The sequence below is a fragment of the Tympanuchus pallidicinctus genome, unplaced genomic scaffold (assembly GCF_026119805.1).
Source record: "Tympanuchus pallidicinctus isolate F22 unplaced genomic scaffold, pur_lepc_1.0 scaffold6, whole genome shotgun sequence".
In the NCBI taxonomy this organism is placed as follows: Eukaryota; Metazoa; Chordata; class Aves; order Galliformes; family Phasianidae; genus Tympanuchus; species Tympanuchus pallidicinctus.
Genome location: NW_026294780.1, coordinates 30,199,065 through 30,218,721, shown reverse-complemented (window position 1 = coordinate 30,218,721; position 19,657 = coordinate 30,199,065). Strand labels below are relative to the sequence as shown.

Genomic DNA, 19,657 nt, shown 5'->3' with positions numbered 1-19,657 from the left:
TAATTCTTAAATGCTTACCTCTTTGGTGTTGGTGAAGCAAAGCGCAGTTCTTCAAAAGAATAATTTTCATATGCCTACAAACAAATGAAATTAGATGAATGTGAAATCAACAGTAACCAATTATATTATTATGCTGAATAAAAGAAAGCAGAGTATTTTCTCAGCAAACAAAAAAATCAAACTTTACACTTCCAGAAGCACTGAACAGAGAAGCAGAAATCAACTGCATATCACAGCGAGAGAAACAAACATGTATATAATGTATATACAAATGAAACAATTATATTTACATTTTCATTAACAAAAGTACACATTGCTAACAAAAGCTTTGTTCACAGTTATGTCTTTGAAGCTCTTCTACTCTAAGTTGAATGAAAAGCTTTTAAATTATTTTTAATTTACCTCTAAATTTCTATTAGGTAAGTTTGATCTCATGTTTGTTGTTGAACCCTTACAGCATCTAAGGGATACAGCACCATAACTATTTAAGACAGTCTAAGTTTGTGCTGTCATAATATCACAGTATCGCTCTCACATGATACAAAGAGGGAATATCATATATTTATATAATAATTTATATTTGAAGAGACCTCTGTATGCAAATTGAGTTCACCTCCTGCACAAAACTGAGCAATCCTCACAGTAATTCTAACTTCCGGATTAGTTCAGCTTGTTCAAGTGCATAAACAGTTGAGTTTTGAGTACCTCAAGAGGCAGAGATTTTACCACCCCTCCAGGAAGAGTGTTTCAATGTTTGAAAATGTCCAGCGGAGGGCCACAAAGATGGTGAGGAGCCTGGAGCATCTCTCTTATGAAGAAAGGCTGAGTGAACTGGGTCTGTTCAGCCTTGAGAAAAGAAGACTGAGAGGGGACCTGATCCAGGTCTAAAACTATCTAAGGTGTAGGGGGCAGAATGGCGAGGACGGACTCTTTTCAGTGGTGAGTGGAGACAGGACAAAGGGGAACGGCTGGAAACTGCAGCATAGGAAGTTCCACACAAACATGCGCAAGAACTTCTTTACAGTGAGGTGACGGAGCACTGGAACAGGCTGCCCAGGGAGGTGGTGGAGTCTCCTTCTCTGGAGATGTTCAAGACCTGCCTGGATGCCTACCTGTGCGACCTGCTATAGGGAACCTGCTTTGGCAGGGGGGTTGGACTCGATGATCTCTGGAGGTCCCTTCCAATCCCTACAACTCTGTGATTCTGTGATTCTGTGAGAACTCTCACTGTGTATTTTTTTTTCTCCTTTCCTAGTATGTAACCAATATTTTCCTTTTTACGTACTGTGTTCATTATTCCATATCCTTCTACTGCGCAACAATAAGAAGAGTGACTTTAACTTCTCCAAAATCTCCCATGAGTGTGACAATATGTTGTGAGGGTGGTGAGGCACTCCATGGAACAGGTTACCTAGTGATGTGGTTAATGCCCTGACCCTGGAGACTTTATCAAGGAGAGGCTGAATAAGGCCCTGGGCAGCCTAATCTAGATGTGGGGTGCCTATTCATTGCAGGGGAGTTGGACTAGATGATCCCCAGATGTCCTTTCCAACTCTAAGGATTCTATGATTCTATATCTATATATATCTATATATATATCTAAAGACTAAAGCCAGCAGAACACTAATCTAAAAAAAACAACAAACAGCTAATTTAATTTCTCCTCTGACTCAGGCTATTTTGTTAATCAGCATAATCACAATTAAAGTACACAACTTTTCTTCTTAAATTTTCATTCAGTTTATTTATGCTTTAGAGTTCAGGCAATTGGCCTCCTCAATGCACTTAGTTTTCTGCTGAACTTAATAAATACAACTACAATAATTTATAACTAGTGCATTTTTAGCCTGTGAACAAATGGAATCACACTTTTTTCAATCCTCTTTGAATACTTTTACCCACTTTGAATACTGGATTTTCTAGCTATCTCTTTAAATTAACAGTAATTTACCTTCATCATTGTAATGGCAATATATCGAGCTTCTTTTACTATCATTGGCTCATATGAAGAATCAAGCTTTGGTGAAGGAAGACCTCCAAAAGTCATATCAGTGCTAGGGGAAGCAGAGGCAGCAGGACTCCCAGGTATCCGTTGTACCTTTTTAACTTGCTCTTGTTGCAAGGATGTTTTTTTCTGAGAAACAGGAATAGCTTTGACTTCTACCTGCAATCAGATATGGAATTTAAGAGATGAATTAGAGGAAAAAAAAAGTACCCACACAATTTTACAGATCTGATAAAAGCCCAGTGACAGAGTACTTAAAGCACTCACTACAAATCCTGCTATGTCAAAAAAGTATGCAGCTACACTTTTGCAAAGCCAAGAACAACATCTAAATGGAAAATCTGAGTGTAAACATACAGGAGAGAAGCACCTAGTAACTGTGTACATAATTGGTAAAGTCTAGTATTACGTATAAGAGTTGCACAGCACTTCCCAAGCAGTAGAGTATATTCTGATATATTAGCTAAGTTTTCCCACAACATAAAATGCTACAAATACCATACTGGCACAGGTTTCAGAGAGAATCATCATGGCCTCCTAGATCTGGATCTGTGAAAATAAAATTGGATCTTGGCTAGCTCTGCTACTGTTCTGTATCAGTGCAGGACATTTAACTGTGCCTTTCAATTCAGATTTTCCCTGACTTTCTTTACCAGAGGTCAGACCACAGACTTGTACTCGTGCAGGTAACAAAGAGTCAGTTGAGTTCAGTTTTCTAGGAAGGAAGAGACTATCTGGAGAGCAAATTTCATGCATTATTCATCCTAGAACTGCAATAAAGTGTGTTTAATTGCTGCAGATTTCTTATGCTATTATCAAAATTTGACCTAATTTACTGGAAGTTACATCAGTTTATTGAGCACTGAATGAGTCCAAAGGAATGGTTAAGATTTCTGTTACTTTATATTACATTTCTGTACAAAAATAGCAATTAAGTAACAAATACAGTAAATATTTTGATGTGTATATTTTCATATATCATTTTCCTGATTCACAGAAGAATCACTAGAAGCTTTCTACTACCTCTGTCAAGAATTGTTAGTAACTACACATCCAAATTATGTTTGTGCTTCTTACTAAGCTGATATTTGTAAGTCAATATTTGCTAATGAGTTTACATTTCACTGAAAAATAACATATCATACACAAAGACTAGATTTGAGAGTTCTTATAAAAGGGACTTTACCTTTTTTAAGGTAATTTACTTCTACAGTTGATAAAATCAAGACTTCAAAAGTACTGTCAGAACATAGTGGATTTTAAAACATAGTAGTAACCTATTTTCTTGAAATTAGGTGAATAAAATCTTGTGTTCAATTTGTTTTCTTTACATGCTTCATTATCTCAAATGTAATCGCCAACTTTTATGCATATCCTATAGTTTCTAATCCAAAGACTGATAGAGTTTATTGTATCTGTGGCCATTTTGAAAACTTCTACTAATTCAGTAACAGAAAAAAAAAACAACTGTGATTTAACTAAAGAGGATGAAGCAAGAATCTGAGATTTTTTATTATTATTATTTTCAAAAACTATAGGAACTACGAAATATTTGAGAGAAGGAGGTTCTGTTCTATGTTAATGCAACTATAAAACGGTTCAATGTGCTTATGATTCATTTTTCCATCACATTTATTCATTTTATAATACTCTCTATTGGCTTGTAAATAAAAAGTGGATTTGTGCCACTCTGTACAATACCAGTCTACAACTGGCTATTTCCACTACTATACATTTATAACAGCCAAGATTTGCATTACATGACATGGCACTCATGTAATACAGAATTTGGTAATTCTGTGGATTTGAATGTTAAAAAATAAGTCTGATTTCACTGAATTTAAAAGTACCAGTTTCTGCTGTGTGTAAGAGTATTTTGTGGAGTATCTCTAACAAATATTAAACAAAATTATAATGAAGTTTATGAACAACCAATATTTCAATATTTACCTTCATATTAGGAACATGAACAACGTCCCCATACTGGTCCTTTGTTTGTACTGTAATAACAGTTGGCCAACCACAACGAATATCATCCTTATTCAAAATCAGTGATGTCTTTTGAGGATCGGCATACGAATCTGGCTGAAGCCACCTACAGCAAAGACAAACACATTAAAGTCTCTTGTAGCCTCTCAAAAAATAAATTATTGTTCTGCATAAATATGACACCCAGCTATGAAATGTATGTATTTTATCCTATGTATGAATAAAAACATTACAAACACCTTTACTTAATATTTGACATAATAATTAAAGCTACACAGCTGCTGGTATACACACAAAGAACACTGGAAATTTTTAAAAAATTTAACACATAAATAGAAAATTTCTAATTTGCTGCAGAAGTCATTACAACTTGGGTTTATTCATTACAGTAACACAAACTGTTACCTGGCAAGTCGTCCACCACTTGATCCTGGTACACAAGCAATGAAATCCTCCAGAAAAGACTGCTCATTGCTTTGTACTTGCAGTGGAAGACTGCCTTCAAGAGCTTCCAATATTGTTGGTGAGTGAGATAGTGCCAACCCTTTTCCAAGTATTCCAGAATGAGATTTGCACACCTTTTTTTTTTTTTTTTTTTTTGCAGGAATTGAGGTGGAGTGAAAGGGTAGAGAGATAAAAGAGTGTCTTTTAGTATCTTACTTGTAGAGGCTTTTCCATAACTTAACACTATTGACACAGACATTTGACGGATTAAAAACCATTTAAGGAGAAGCTAAATGGATAAAAAACTTCAATGAAAGTTTTAAAAATAAATAAATACATGAAGAAGTCAGTTCCTAGCACTGGTTTTACACACTCAACATAGATAATACTAATAAATGGTGTCAAAAGTATTATCTGCTCAGTCTAGAAAACATTGTCAGTAACTTATGTCAAAAGAGATTAAATTTGCTTGAGCTGAGGAAGAATTTCTGCAAGAAAGATCATGGCAATATGAACTTTCATGCAAAGAGTATCCTTACCAGTTGAGTTATGGCCAGAAGAAGAATGAAGAAAGCTCTTTTGAAAATGTGACAAATTAGAATTTTCCGAAGAAAATAAAAGGCTAGAGATAATAGCTTACAGTAAGACACATCTTAAATACTTTTGGGTTAGATAAACTAAATGAAATCCCTTCTTTGTAAGAAGGAGAAGAAGGTGAGAAGACACATAAAATATCAGAGCATTGGACAGCAAGTGAAAATGCATAACACTTTACTTGGATGTATACTCCTAGTTCACTTTTTGAATTTAAATACTGTGAATCCAAGAACAGATTGCTATAAGAAATATTCCTTTCAAGAACATCCTTCTCAACACTTTCTTTTTGCTATTCTAAAGCCTATAGTACGGTGTCATTCTGTATCACTAGTATGTTTTTCCAGCAAGTACAGTAAAAGTAAATTTCAGTACAGTTGCCTTGAAAATGATTAGGAGAGAAAGAACATGAAAACTTTTTTACTGTTCATCATCAGCTAGGGTCAAAAATAAGGAGCTACTGATGAGCAGCAACTGCTATCACGACCTCCAAAACACATCATCGATCCAGAATAACTACAGTCATATTATTTGAGACTTCATAAATATTACCATTCAAGTAACTTTATTTCTACCATTATGAAGATATGTGAAAAGTTTATTTTGGTAACATTTAAAATTTATCAAACCGCAAAACCTAACACGCATCTATTTTTGAGATATATAGGTGATCTTATTTCCTATATGATATTTTATGCATTTTATCTAAGCAGATTTACTCTAAGAGTTAAAAGGAACAGTATACCTGTAAAGCAGCCTCCTCAAGAATCTCAAGGTCTTCTTCAAATTCATTACCTGCTGTAAAAATATAAATACATATTTTTCATAACAATAATACAGACATTTATCTACATATTAAATAATCTGAAATTAAATTCTATCTAGTTTATGCTATGAAATTTAAGTTTGCAGGAAGATGTGTAGTATCGTTTAAACAGCTGCTTAAAGATTATTATCTTCTATAAGCTTAGCAAACATGCAATACTGTGTAGTTCAGTGTACAAGCAAATAATCAATATACATTACACATAAAACAATCAAAACTAAAAATTGGTAATTATAATCTCATCTCCAAGACAGTATGTATGGCAAATCTTTGGATGCAACTAGATGCTTCTAGAAAAAGATTTTAGGAGGTCAAGCTGATTGCCAGGAAGAGGTACTCAAAACTATGCACCAGCTGCTCCCCTGTAAGAACTTACCCTAATAAAAGTATTTAAAACCTGATAAACTGCACAATTTGGTAAATTACGAATACACCTAAAGCATTAAAATAAATTATATTCTATTACATGGTATTTCTTTCTCACATATGCCACTCAAAAATCTGATTCCATAGTGACCAGAATTGCCAAACATAGTCTTAACAGAAAAGTCAAACAGGTAAAGTTACCATATTTCTAGTCTTTCTCAAAAACATGTCAGGCAATTCTATTAGTAAGGAAAGAGAAAAGGAATGAATCAAGACCTAAGATATTTTTAAAATTTTAAGAAATGAAGATATATAGAAATTCTGCTCTCACAGATCACATCTAGAGAATTTCAAACAATTAACTAATAATGTTTAATAATTCAATAACAAATTGATCAATTCCCTATTGTTGCTTAGGTTAGATCTCAATCAGGGACCAGATTTCTCTTGGAAAGAGATGAAAATCTTTCAAATTTAAGTCTTGAAGAACTTGCAAGGAGGAAATACTACCTCGTGAACATGGTGATTCAATATTTGAGTATACTCATAATGATGAATTTTTTTAATTATTACAGATTAAAATTTAAACACGTATCTGGCCAACTGTATTCAGAAAATACCCACAACAATAATTAATAAAAAGATAAGATACCTTTTTGTGAAGGACATCCTCCCTCAGTAAAGTCTTTACAAAATAATGCAGTCATGTAAATAATGCTAAAGATGAGAGGGTCTATAAGGATGCCAGTAACACTTTTAACTCTGATTAGAAGTCACTTCAGTCATCTTGTCTATGTTCCTTGATATACATTTTCTGGACATATTTTTATTTTACTTTGTCTTTACTCCCATGATGCCCTTTGCACCTCTCGTAAATGTATCTTTTGAGAATTTTCAACTATGTGTTTTCTGCTTCTTTTTTAAAATTCTGTCATGATATATGTGAAGGTTCTCAATCTTTAATTTTGTCAGGCTTTAATAACACTTGTTTGGATTCAGAGGCCTAAGTATTATTAGGGAAATGGAGCAGGAATTTACTTCACCTACTTTTGTGCAGTGTAGCATGAGATAACGAGCTAATATGTAGGTATTACCAGACATAACAAACAGAAGAAAAACAGGCACCTCTTCTCAGTGATTAATTTCTTCTTTTTTCAGATACTCATCCTAGGATGACATGAACCATGACAATGTCTACATTATCTCTAAAAAAGTTAGAGCTAAGAGCTTAGACTCAGTTGAATTCTAACTGCCAAAGTACAGGCATTTTAATTTGCTTATTCCCTTCTGGAGTGAATCTTTTCCTTCTGTTGATTTCTTCAAACTGTATAAACTCGCACATGAAACAGGTAAAACTGTAGAAATTTTAAAATGGAGAATGAAAATTAAAATAAAAGTTATTTCTTCTTGTATGCACTGCAGTGCAGTCTTTTACATGACTACGTAAGTTTTTCTTAAAATCAAACTGCTATGCAAATGAGTAATGGCAGTAATATATAGTATTTTTCAAGACATCACTGACAGCAAAATGTAGAAGATGCATTACCTACAAAAAAGCCGTCTGATATTAAGGCAGTTAAATGTTGCCTTAGAAAACCACATTTTAACTCTTTTCCTGCAGAATTTATTCTGAGCCACTTCAAACTCTTCCAAGTAAAATTACAGAAAACTGAAAATCATCTTTAAAAATCTGCACAGTAATTTCCTGACTTCCATCACAAAAGACAAACCACTCCTGTCTGTAACTTATCAGTTCCATTTATTCATAGAGGTCTTGTAGAGAAACTCTACACACTTATTTGTCATTAGTTTTGCAGTACTGTCAGCCATACTAACAGACTTGACTGAAGTCCTTGAGCTGGTGTTATATAAGTGCTGAGATATATCATTTATAGTGTTACATCAATTACTTCAGTAATCAGAAAACCATCCTACATCTGCACCTGTGCTTCCTCTGCTGCAGCACACACACAGTTCCCTTCATAAGTCGGCTGAATCTGCAGAACTGACGTGGCTGTATGTTTCATTTCAATTTTGATTTCTATGTTTTCAGGAAGAACACTCTACACATCATCTACATTTGATACTTTTAGGCAACCAAAATTAGAAACAAACAAAACCAAAAATTCTTATTTTGAAATAAGAATGAAGTATTAAAAAAACTGGGAAGTGATACTGGAAGCATTTCAAGTTCAGCCTCTTTGTTTTATAGAAGAAGAAAACAGCACAATAAATGGACACTAGGGAAATCAACAAAAGTAAGAGATAATGCAGCTGCTTGGAGAAAAACAGAAGAGGGCACTCTTTTTAATAAACTATAGAATTGCCTGTACTTTTGAGAGAGAAATACAGATTTACCAGTGCAGTTGAGGTGCATATCTAAAACAAAGTAAGAAATTTGCACATTCAAATACACAAGCAAAGTATCAGGTTGAAAAAAAAAATATCAAATTAGGTTTTGTGGTTCTAACTACACAGCGAATAGTATCTTCCTGCTCATTAATAAATATTTTTCTCTGCCAGTCTGCTTAACAAAATCTGAGCTCTTATTTGCACTCCTAAATTAAAATGATCCAAAAGATATCTTATTACAGATTATGAAACTGTTTTTTCTATACATTAATGTTAATTGGGTTAAGTAGTATTATACATAATATGGTTGTATCATTAGAACATTCTAACTCAGTTTCCATATTCATTCATTTTCATAACATCTTATTTATCCTTGCATTTGGATTATCATAAATTTCTGTTTGCTGCATCTGCCGGAGAAGTATGCAATATTCTTATAACTGCAAAAAATATAGCAGTGTGTAGGTTGCAGTGTCTGCAAATACAATAGCCACTCTTAATTTTAAATAAATGATTTCAAATTTTACAATTTAATGCTGCAGATGTTGCTCTTTCAGAAAGGTGTGAAGTGCAGGGAGAAAAAAATAGTGAAAGGGAAAAACAAATATGATACCTGCACATTTGTGAAGTACCACAAGAGAACTGTAGGACATAGCTCGTACACTGATACACTACACCTGTGAATGGGGTGAGTTGGTTTAGATTTAACCATTCTCTCCATAACAGCTTAAGCAGATAACAACATTTAAAAAAAAAAAAAAAAAAAAAAACTTGGTTGATTAATTCAGTTTTACAATAAATTGTATATGATCACCCTTAATTAAAAGCAATATGTGGACTTACAGAGAGCATTTATTAATAAAACTTGAAACAATGAAATAAGTTCTTAGAGCCAGACTTACCAATAGGAAGTGCTAGATCTTTCTTCATCAAAGCTGCTGCACATGACCCTCCTAAATTGGCCAATTCTTTTTCCAGCTGAATAATACCCTTAAAATTTAAACAGATTTTTAAACAAAAATAGCATTTCAGAAAATAAGACAACAGGTGGATTTCCTTGATTCTACTTTAAATCCTAAGAAATATTATTTCTATGTTCCATTTCTAAATTTCCCTCTGATATTTTTCTTGTCTTACAATTGGGCTGGCATATTTTAGTACAACATGGGACACAGTACCAACATTTTTAGAACCATTTCAGCTAGGTAAGAGCATTGACAATTGCTACTGAACTATTGGTAGCCTGGTAAGCCTGGTAAGAACATGATTAATTGTAATTGTCCGATGGTAAACAGAAAGGGAACTCCCAAATTAAAAAATCTATTGATAAATATTCAGATTACAAAGCAATTCCCCTTCTAAACTGTACACATGTACTCATATTATTCCATACATTATACCAAAAATCCTGCCTTAAAGTTAATACGTTGTAAGATATTATTCTGTTAATGTCTGTGTCTCAAAGCTTGCTGGGGACACAGATGGACTTGTTCAAGTCCAGACAAGTCCCCAGCAAGGATTGTGAAATCCTTTGTCTGAAGGACACAGATGAACAAGTCCAGGCAAGTCCTGGGCAAAGGTTGTGAGATCCTTTGTCTGGGAAACTAATTCCTTCACCTCTCTCAAGTGAGACATTTTTATTGGCGTAGTCGGCAGGATACCCGCTGTGAGAGTGTTGTCCTTCCAGATAATAGTTTGAAACTTTTTTTTCTGTGTGCACCTCCTGGAGTTGCAAGGAGTGATAGTTTTGAAAATTCAGACGTGAGTCCTTCTCCAAGGAGACCGCTCCATATTCTGAAACTTTACCTTTTATGTGTGTACCTCTCGGGGACGTATCTTGACTATTTGCATTTTGATTAATACGTGTGTGCCTCCTCGGGAAGACTTCTCTGGTTATTTGGTGACTGAAGTGCGAAATTTGAAGTGATATTTTGTGACTTAAAACATGTGTGCCTCTCCAAGAAGTTTTATTTAAACTACTGAAACCTAGAAAGTGTTGCTTTAGCTTCACATTTTTTGTGCTCCCCCCAAAGAAAGGGAGGAGTGGTTTGAGTTGTGTGCACCTCCTGGAATTGCAAGGAGTGAACTGTAACTTAGGTGTGGTGTTTACAGTTTGTTCTAGCTTCTTGTCTTTGTGTGCTCCCATCAACAAAAGGGAGGAGTGATTGGAGCATTTGCATTTGTTTAGGTGTGGTATATCTCCCTGGGAGGAGTGGTGAGGAGTAACTGAGCTATTGAACATGTGTACCTCCTCCTCCCTTAGTATAGATCTTTCATCGTATTAAGAAATGAGTAACAGTATTGCCAGTATGAAAAATGAAGATGTGTTATTTAACCTTTTAGAAAAGCATGGTGCTCGTCCCTCTTCATCAGGGGTGGACTGAGCACGCCAAAATTGGCATAATCTGCAGAGTGTTTCGGAACGCATTAGTGTCTTACAGAATGAGGTTCGTACATGAGCTGGAAAAGGAAAGTTATTTGTGCCATACTCGGGGCTGCTTTAAAAGCTGCCGTGGAGTTCCAAAATGAAAAGCATTCGGCAGAACTCCAAACCATAGAAGCACTACAGGAATCGGTTAGAGTTGCACAAGAATTGGTAAAAATTCTGCAGAATCAAATAGTTAATCTCGAGGAACAACTAGAAAGAGAGAAACATAATTCAGCCTTGTTGCAGATGGCTTTCAAAGAACTGTTAACATGTAAGGATACTAACGATACTGTCACCCATGGTTTGCCTCAAGAAAAAACTTTTCCTCAGGAAGAACTACAAGAAATAAAGGAAAGACTAGACAAATCAGAAATCCCAATAGCCTCATTGCATCCCTTGATAAAAACAGAATATACCTTCGATAACAGCGAGGATCTAGATCCTCAAATGAATGTTAAAGAAATTCCCTTCTCGGCCACCAAGCTTGCAAAATTGAAAAGAGACTTTAGCCGCTCTCCAAAGGAATCAGAAACAGAATATGTACGGAGGGTGAGTCTCACTGGTGGCGACCAGATTCGGTTAACAGAAAAGGAAGCAGAAGGTTACTGGGGACCAGGAGTATTTTTAACTACTGATAACAATCGTGCTCCCTGGTCATTAACGCAAAGGGCTGCCTATTGGGCAGGTGGTCTCAACCCTTTAGAATGGGAAGACCTTCTTGCCATTACTGGAACTACTGACCAATTAGTAGAGAGCGTTCAAAAGGCTGCTTGTCTCCAACTGATGTATGATAGAAAGCTGCAGCCGTATCATGAATTGCCCATGATGATGCCCGTTGATCCTGAGAGAATGACCCCTTTTATTAGAGGGCTTCCAGAATCACTGAAACCTATAGGCATACAATTACAAGCAAGGATACAAGCTATGTCACAGGGAGAAAGAACCCGGGCAGTGTTAGAAGAAACTGTAACCCCCACCATCTGCAGTCAGGATGCAAAGTATGGATGGGGGGAGGTAGCCCAAGAGTTAATTAACTATGGAAGAAAATATGGGACGGTGATTTCTTTTCCCAGCAAATCCGAGCCAAGAAGTATAAGGCTTTCAACAGCCAGTCTTGCCCCCAGGCCACCTAGCCCAAAGCTCAGTGGGTTTGGAAGGGCCTCATTGCCAGTAAACACCGGTAGGCAGAATATCTTTCATAAACGTAATGGACTTTGGACTCTGGGTTGGAAAAAGGGTATTCCACGAAATTTGATGGATGGATTGACAACTGATAGGTTAGAGAAATTAGTTAACTGGTGGCCAGAACAAAAGCTTGAGAATCTTGAGGAAAGCAAAACCCCAGGTCCTAGGGCCTCTCTCAGGGAACTTGAAGGGCTATCCAAGCCATTAGAAAACTGATGTCTCCGTCCCTCCCAAGTGAGCGGGGTGGGGGTGGTGAAGGGTGGATGCATTACAAAGCTCACAACAAAGGGAAACACTGATCTCCCGGGCCAGCCTGTGTCGATTGGCTCAGCTAACCTGAGGCTGGTTTCCCTAACCTTAATGGGATACCTTAACAAATATCCTTGGAAGGCCAAGGACACTGCGAAAAAGGAATATAAAATTAACATTTGCTGGATTGTTCCCTCATTTTTTAACCATATTAACAAAGCCCCCCCAAAAAAAAACAAAGGGCAAGTCGGTGTCTCGTTTTATTTTTTCAGAATACTCCTATGGACCTTGACTGAACACAGAAAGGACTCTAATGTTTTGTGACAAAAATATTGAAAATTTGATCATGTTAGAATACTGAATATACCTCTTGATTACATTTTGTATTTTGGTTCTGTGTCTGAAGGACACAGATGAACAAGTCCAGGCAAGTCCTGGGCAAAGGTTGTGAGATCCTTTGTCTGGGGGACGCAGATGGACAAGGCCAGGGGCAAGGAGAACGAGATGAACTGCAGCTAAATAGCTGTGAAGCAGTCTTTTGTGTGGACCTATCTCAGGATGAAGGCCATCTCAGGGGGTACTCAATGACTCTTGCTCAAGGCCCATCCTTGTCACACAGGCAGGAGAACAAGGAGGATAAAAGAGGAACAGAAAACCATAAAGATAGGTTTTCTGACAACAGATTCCTCACGAAGAAGAACGGAGGTTTTCTGGCAGCAGATTCCTCCTGAAGAAGAAGAGGGATTCCTCACGATTGAGGTGACTCCTGCATACTGTTGAACTCTCCTGTGCCTGCTGCCTGAGCGCTGCTGCTGCTTCAAGGATTGGCTCCTCGACTTCTTCGTCTACCTGCCTGCTGCCCAAGGCCGGCCACGCTGCTTCTCGCCCCCTCCCCTGCTGTGTCTGCCTGGGACCTTCAAACGCCATGCAACGGGACGCTGCTGGATCCTGCTGGTGACTCTCCCCGCTTTACGTAACTCCTGCTTCTTTTCCATCTTTCCTATCGCCCTCCTTCCCTTCCCCGTCTCCCTGATTAGGTTTGGTAATAAACTGGATGGAACAACATATGAACCGTGGTTTCTTAATCTCACGCCGGGTATACAGATATTTAAAGAACCTCATCTCCCTCCTATAAATTGGAGCAAGACATACGTTTTCGTCTTCCCTCTTTCTAGTTGCATTAGAAAAATGTTTTCACATTTTTCCTTACAGATTTACATCTGTAGATAAAGTCCATTACTTTCAAGAAACCTGTGACAAATTCCTTCCATGAAGGAGAAAAACAAACAAACCAAACCAACCAAACAACGAAGATGGACAATCTCCATCTGATGGATTTTCTAGGTAGACTTATGAGAAACTGTCAATATATAAAACAGATCAAAAACCTTTTCAAAGGAGCCATCAAAGTCAATAATCCCAGATCTTGCAAGAAGACTGAAAAATCTTCAAAATGCATTTAAAACTGAACCCTTAATAAACTGCATATTTAAGTCTCAAATTGTTTTCAAGTTGTAACCAAGTAAATATGCAAAATTTGGGTCTACCTATCCAAGAGTTCCCTACCAAAACACTAACAGTATTTCTAAAACCATTGACCTATAAGCAGAATGCAGGTGTAGCTTTGGTAGATTTAATAAATGAACAGAAAAAAAAGCCTTTCTTTCTAACCACCAATGCACAAACCTAAGACATTTTTTGCAAAATCCTAGGTTTAAACGAAGTTTAATAATTCTAAATAAACCCGTTTCCTTGACAATGACGTTCAATGGCATCTTTCAATTTTTCTAGTGACTTCACTAATGAGGAATAACTTTTAATATATGATATAGTGGTTGTAGCCTGTTCTTTGGAAAGACAGAATCGATGAGACAAAATGTATCCCTCTGACTCGAACCGCACCTTATGGATACCTTGCTCTTTTAAACTACAAAAAACATACCAGTCGCCACAATACACACTTTTCTACTGCTGGTAATGTCTCAGAAAGTTGTAATCAGAAAGCTCGCAAAGGAGCAGAAATTTACATTGGGTGCATCACTCTTTTTTATGAAGATAAACTCTTTTAACATATTCACAGATTACATAGAACCTGTTGTAAGGTATTATTCTGTAAAACACCAGTGTCTCAAAGCTTGCTGGGGACACAGATGGACTTGTTCAAGTCCAGGCAAGCCCAGGGCAGGGGCTGAGAAATCCTTTTCCTGGAGAACTTTGATGGCAAATCCTTTGTCTGAAGGACACAGATGAACAAGTCCAGGCAAGTCCTGGGCAAAGGTTGTGAGATCCTTTGTCTGGGGGACACAGATGGAAAAGGCCAGGGGCAAGGAGAGATGACTGCAGCTTAATAGCTGTGAAGCAGTCTTCTGTGTGGACTTATCTCAGGATGAAGGCCATCTCAGGGGGAACTCACATGACTCTTGCTCAAGCGCCCAAGGAGGTCAGGTAGGCAGGAGAACAAGTAGGATAAAAGAGGAATCGAAAACTATGAGGACAAGTGTCTGACAACAGATTCCTTACTATAGAATTCCTGCATGCTGACAAACTCTCCTGGGCCTGCTACCTGAGCGCTGCTGCTTCCTCCTGCATTGGCTCTGCGGCTGCCTTCTGCTACCTGCTTGCTGCCCAAGACCGGCCACACTGCTGCTCCCTCCCCTTGCTGCTTCTGCCTCGGACCTTCGAAACGTCATACAACGGGACTACTGCAGGATCCTGGTGGTGAGTATTCCTGCTTTACACAATTCTTGCTTCTTTCCTATCTTTTCTATCACCCTCTTTCCCTTCCCCGTCTCCCTGATTAGGATTTGTAATAAACTGGATGGAACAACATATGAACCGTTGTTTCTTAATCTCACGCCGAGTATACAGATATTAAAAGAACCTCATCTCCCTCCTATAAATTGGAGCGAGACACCTGTAAGGTGAACAAAGACCAAGCTCTAAAATTAAATGGCAAGAACAGACATTGCTGTCATACAACTTTTCTGGACGCTTCAGTCCTGAGACACAAGGGAGCTTAAAAACTGTAAAATTTGCTTTTCTGTTATAGAATGTATTTGCAGTCTTAACTGTTGTACAAGAAAGCTTGTGATGTGAACACTATTACTTCAGGTAGATAACTCCTATGATGTCCGTATTGTATTTAGTGACTCATCTAGACAAAGAAGATTCAGAATTTTACAAAATTTCTTATTGATATAATGTACAAAATCATAATGCTATGTATTTGAAGAAAGTCACAGTTATTAAAAATCCCACACAAAAAAAAAAGCCATGCCAACACATTCAAATTAAAGAATTACAGTGACACAAATTTAAAAATTATATGCAAACAATTGAAAAATATTTTGCAGTACTATTTAGTCAGAAGTGCAGATCAGTTAGTTTTACCAAAAAACCTTCTGGCCACATAAGAGTGAATTAATAGGTTTGTTTGTAGCCCACTTTTTTCTTACCTCATCAGATCCTGGGCTAAATTCATATCCAATTGCATAACATTTGAAACCATAAAAACAAGCTTTTTCATCTTTCACATAGTCTGATGCAGTCTCCAGAGAAAATAGAGCTTCATTTCCTTATAGGAAGTAAAATAACACAAAAAATAAATTAAAAGGAACTTGTAATATTTCTCCTCTTTTGGAATATATCTGTTACATGAACATAAGTGAAATACAGACTTTGTAAGTAATACGTGAAATAAAATAACATGCAGAAGAACACTTCAAAAAATAAACCTAATATAAACATAGTCCACAGATACACAGTTGATGGCTCATAACAGTCTCTTGCCATCTTGGATGGAGACACTTCATCAACTTTGTTTTCTAGAACGATTTTGCTGAAAAGTCAAACTTACAGTTAATTATTTTAACAATCCTAGAATGCTTTGGATTGGAAGGGACCTTTAAGATCATCTACTTGCAACCTCCCTGCCACAGGCAGGGACACCTCCCTTAGACAGGTTGTTCAAAGCCCCATCCAGCCAAGCCTTGAATGCTTCCAGACAGGGGGCATCCACAACCTCACTGAGAATGAACATTAATAAAAATTTTTGTAAATTATATTGATTACCTGGCAATACTAATACCATTGTAGGCCATCCTGAAGATCCTGAGAATTTTTTGAGTTCTATCCATGAATTAAGATTTTCATGAACAGAAGCATGTTTTGGTCCAAACCCCAGACTCTGTGCAATTCTGACAGGAATTAGTAAACGAAGAACATCCTCTGATTGAGCAGTGCCACACTGAGTGTCAAATTCTATTGTTATCCATCTGACACATTCAGGAAAGGTTACCTAAAACAAAATAGTAGAGAAAAACCTAATTACATGCATGTGTTGTGGGACTTTTTTGTTATACCTTTAAAGAAAAGCAAAACAAAACACTACTATTAAGTTTTGGGATTTCTTTTGCCTTCCATTTTTAACGTTTCAGGCTATGAAAATGATTCAGTTGTGTTATTTTGCATAGTTTTAGCACGCTTTACATTAACATAATTTATTTTTGAAATTCAGATACGCCTAAAATGCTTTACACTAAACTATGTTTTAACTTACATCCAGATTAAGTATTTATGCTTAGGATACCATTTGTGTTTTTTTCTGTGTTGAAGAACCTTCTCAAATACCTTTTAAAATGCAAACCTTAAAAGACACATTCAATGTCTGCTTTGCCCAAACCTGCAAACAGCAGCTGAAGCATTTTATGAATATAGTCTGCATTACAACAGCATACAGTTACAGTATTTTAGAAGTAGTAATAGCTAGGTACTACCAGCTTCAGATAGGCTCCATAAACTTAAAAGAATAAGAATCATCATAAATAAGAATCATCACTTCAGGAGTATCAGATAACTAGTTATCTTGGATTCTTGGATTTACTGTTTTGAAATCAATGTCACTACAGAACTCACTAGTTCTGGAAACAAAACAGAGGATTTATTTTTCAGACAGGTAATTTATGTCTCTGCCCTTTACTCAGACAAATAAAATCATTCCCTCTCAACTGACATTCTGAAAATCTAGTTTAATCAAGTTACTTATGTAAGGTAGACTGAATTCCACTTATAGTGACTCAACACAAGAGAACATCAGAGACCAAGAGAAACCATAATTCAAGTGAATGTAATTTGTGAAGAATTTAAATGGCAGACCAAAATAGCAACGTAAGGATCCCTATGTTACAGATATATATGAATTTAACCAGAACTGATGCTAACCGTTTTCACAAAGCATAGCTTCAGTGTTAGATAAGAATGTCTGAGACATGATTAGATAATATCTGTTAGATAAAGAATTCCAAATTCTGCAGTCTATACAACTAGAGCAAATAAACTGTGTATGACAGAAGGAAAATCTAAGAATGAGCAAATTTAGGTGCTTTCAGTCAGAAACCTGAATCGAAGGTTAAATTTACATGGTCCCTTTATACTTAGTAAAGAAACAGAACGTTCTTCAGAAAACAGTACATTTCATAATACATACAAAACAGTTTCCTATATTAGACAATATGAATTCTCATCCAGCATTCTAAATGAAAATGATGTAAAAAAAACATTAAGAAATAAAAAATTTAAATTTAAGATCTAGTGTTTACCTTGTAGTGTGTAACACAGGCAGGTTTATAGGGATGTTCACTTTCCACAACAGCATAGTGATTAGAGGTAGTACAAGCTGAAAGCCCTTGCTCTGGCTGGTTTCCTGTAGTGCTGTCTGTAGACTGATTGGGGTTAAAAGCTGGAGGAGCATATTTCTGATTCAGAACTGCCACAGAAGGAAGTAATTGTTGTACTAGACCAAAGACCTCTACAGCAACCTGTAACATAATGCCAAATACACTAAATTATTATTTATGACTGCGTGAAAAAAAACCACAAACGTGCATTTCTTGCAACCATTGTAGAATGGCTGTTTTGGATATTCTCAATAAATCACTATCACAATTCATTCTGTCACATTTTCCAACTTTGCATCTACATAATCCTTGCAGAAAAAGCACACTCAGTTCATCTCAAATAAGAGACTTATAAAAAAACAGAATAAGAATCTGTATTTGCAGCTGTGAGATATGTACATTAAAACACCTTCTCCAGCACTGGAAAGTTGTAACATGAATGAACAATTATTAGTTGACAGAAAAGAAACACTGTCTAAAAGTCATACTCCCGTCATAGTTTATTTTCCAAGAAAACTGTTATTTTTCCAATATTAAACATTTTTAATATACATACAAGATAATACTGTCTAATAGCTAGGAAATTAGTGACATTTGTAAATTCAACGATAATTTTCAAAATTTTCAGACACATTTAATCATGCTTTGCTTGAAGGCATGAAAAGTATTTTTATTCATAGGTTACGTCTTCCCATCTGTAAATTTGATATAAACAAACTTTGTTTAATAAATAGCTACCACTGCTTTGGTTATTCATTGTAAAATCTGAATTTATATAATATTTAAAAAGTTTATTCCATCAATATTCAACAATAAGTAATAAATCTAGATCCTTCTAACTTTGTCTTTTCCTACTGTCAAAGCTGTATTTTTTAATTTACTTCCTTAAGGTTTGTGTTTTTTGGTTTTTGTTGTTGTTCTTTTATGATGACTTCAACGTAAATTCCTGTCTCTTGAAAATTTCCTGATGAGTCAAGTGGCCAAACATAAAACACTAATTCATAAAATCATAAAAAAAAATCATGTAAAGATTTTTCAGAGTAAACCTTTTTCTTACATAACATTCTTAACTTTTTTCTCTAATTTCTTTTGAGAAGCATACCTTGGGGATTGCTGCTGCAACTGGTCCTATGTAAGCTATTATGAGGGGAAGCAGCATTGAGAACAGACTGGAAGAGCTGAGTAGTTCTGGAATGTCTTCAGCTAAAGAAAGATAATTACAACACAAGTAATATTCTTTATAATAATAACTGTATCATGGTTGAAAGCACATCTTATTTTTCTTGTTTGCTTCTTATTAATCTTCTAGCTTCTACATTAGTTTTTACTATAAGCTACTTTCATTAGGCACCATAATTCAAAATCAAATTACAAATGTGCAGAGTTCACCTGAGATAAGCATGTCATTACATACAGTTCTGTATTAAAAAATTTCCTTGTTTTATAATACAATTTTATTGATTCTTTGCCATTTTGTGTAACTGTGTTTCTATGCTATAAAACCTAGTGAAACATGTCCCTCCCAGCACTCAAAATCAATTTCT

At 36.0% G+C, this 19,657-nt stretch overlaps 1 protein-coding gene across 16 annotated transcripts in view; it reads right to left on the bottom strand.

Annotated features, from left to right (window-relative positions):
* Positions 1–19,657, bottom strand: part of MYCBP2 (MYC binding protein 2) — a 210,416-nt gene that overhangs the window by 79,722 nt on the left and 111,037 nt on the right. For all 16 annotated transcript variants that reach the window (XM_052705771.1, XM_052705772.1, XM_052705773.1 and 13 more), the window contains 10 exons: positions 19,216–19,316; positions 18,036–18,254; positions 16,510–16,735; positions 15,894–16,012; positions 9,479–9,566; positions 5,778–5,830; positions 4,400–4,572; positions 3,956–4,100; positions 1,952–2,164; positions 19–74 (listed from right to left, as the gene is read on the bottom strand). In XM_052705771.1, the coding sequence (XP_052561731.1) occupies positions 19–74; positions 1,952–2,164; positions 3,956–4,100; positions 4,400–4,572; positions 5,778–5,830; positions 9,479–9,566; positions 15,894–16,012; positions 16,510–16,735; positions 18,036–18,254; positions 19,216–19,316 (1,393 nt within the window). The remainder of the gene's footprint in view (positions 1–18; positions 75–1,951; positions 2,165–3,955; positions 4,101–4,399; positions 4,573–5,777; positions 5,831–9,478; positions 9,567–15,893; positions 16,013–16,509; positions 16,736–18,035; positions 18,255–19,215; positions 19,317–19,657) is intronic.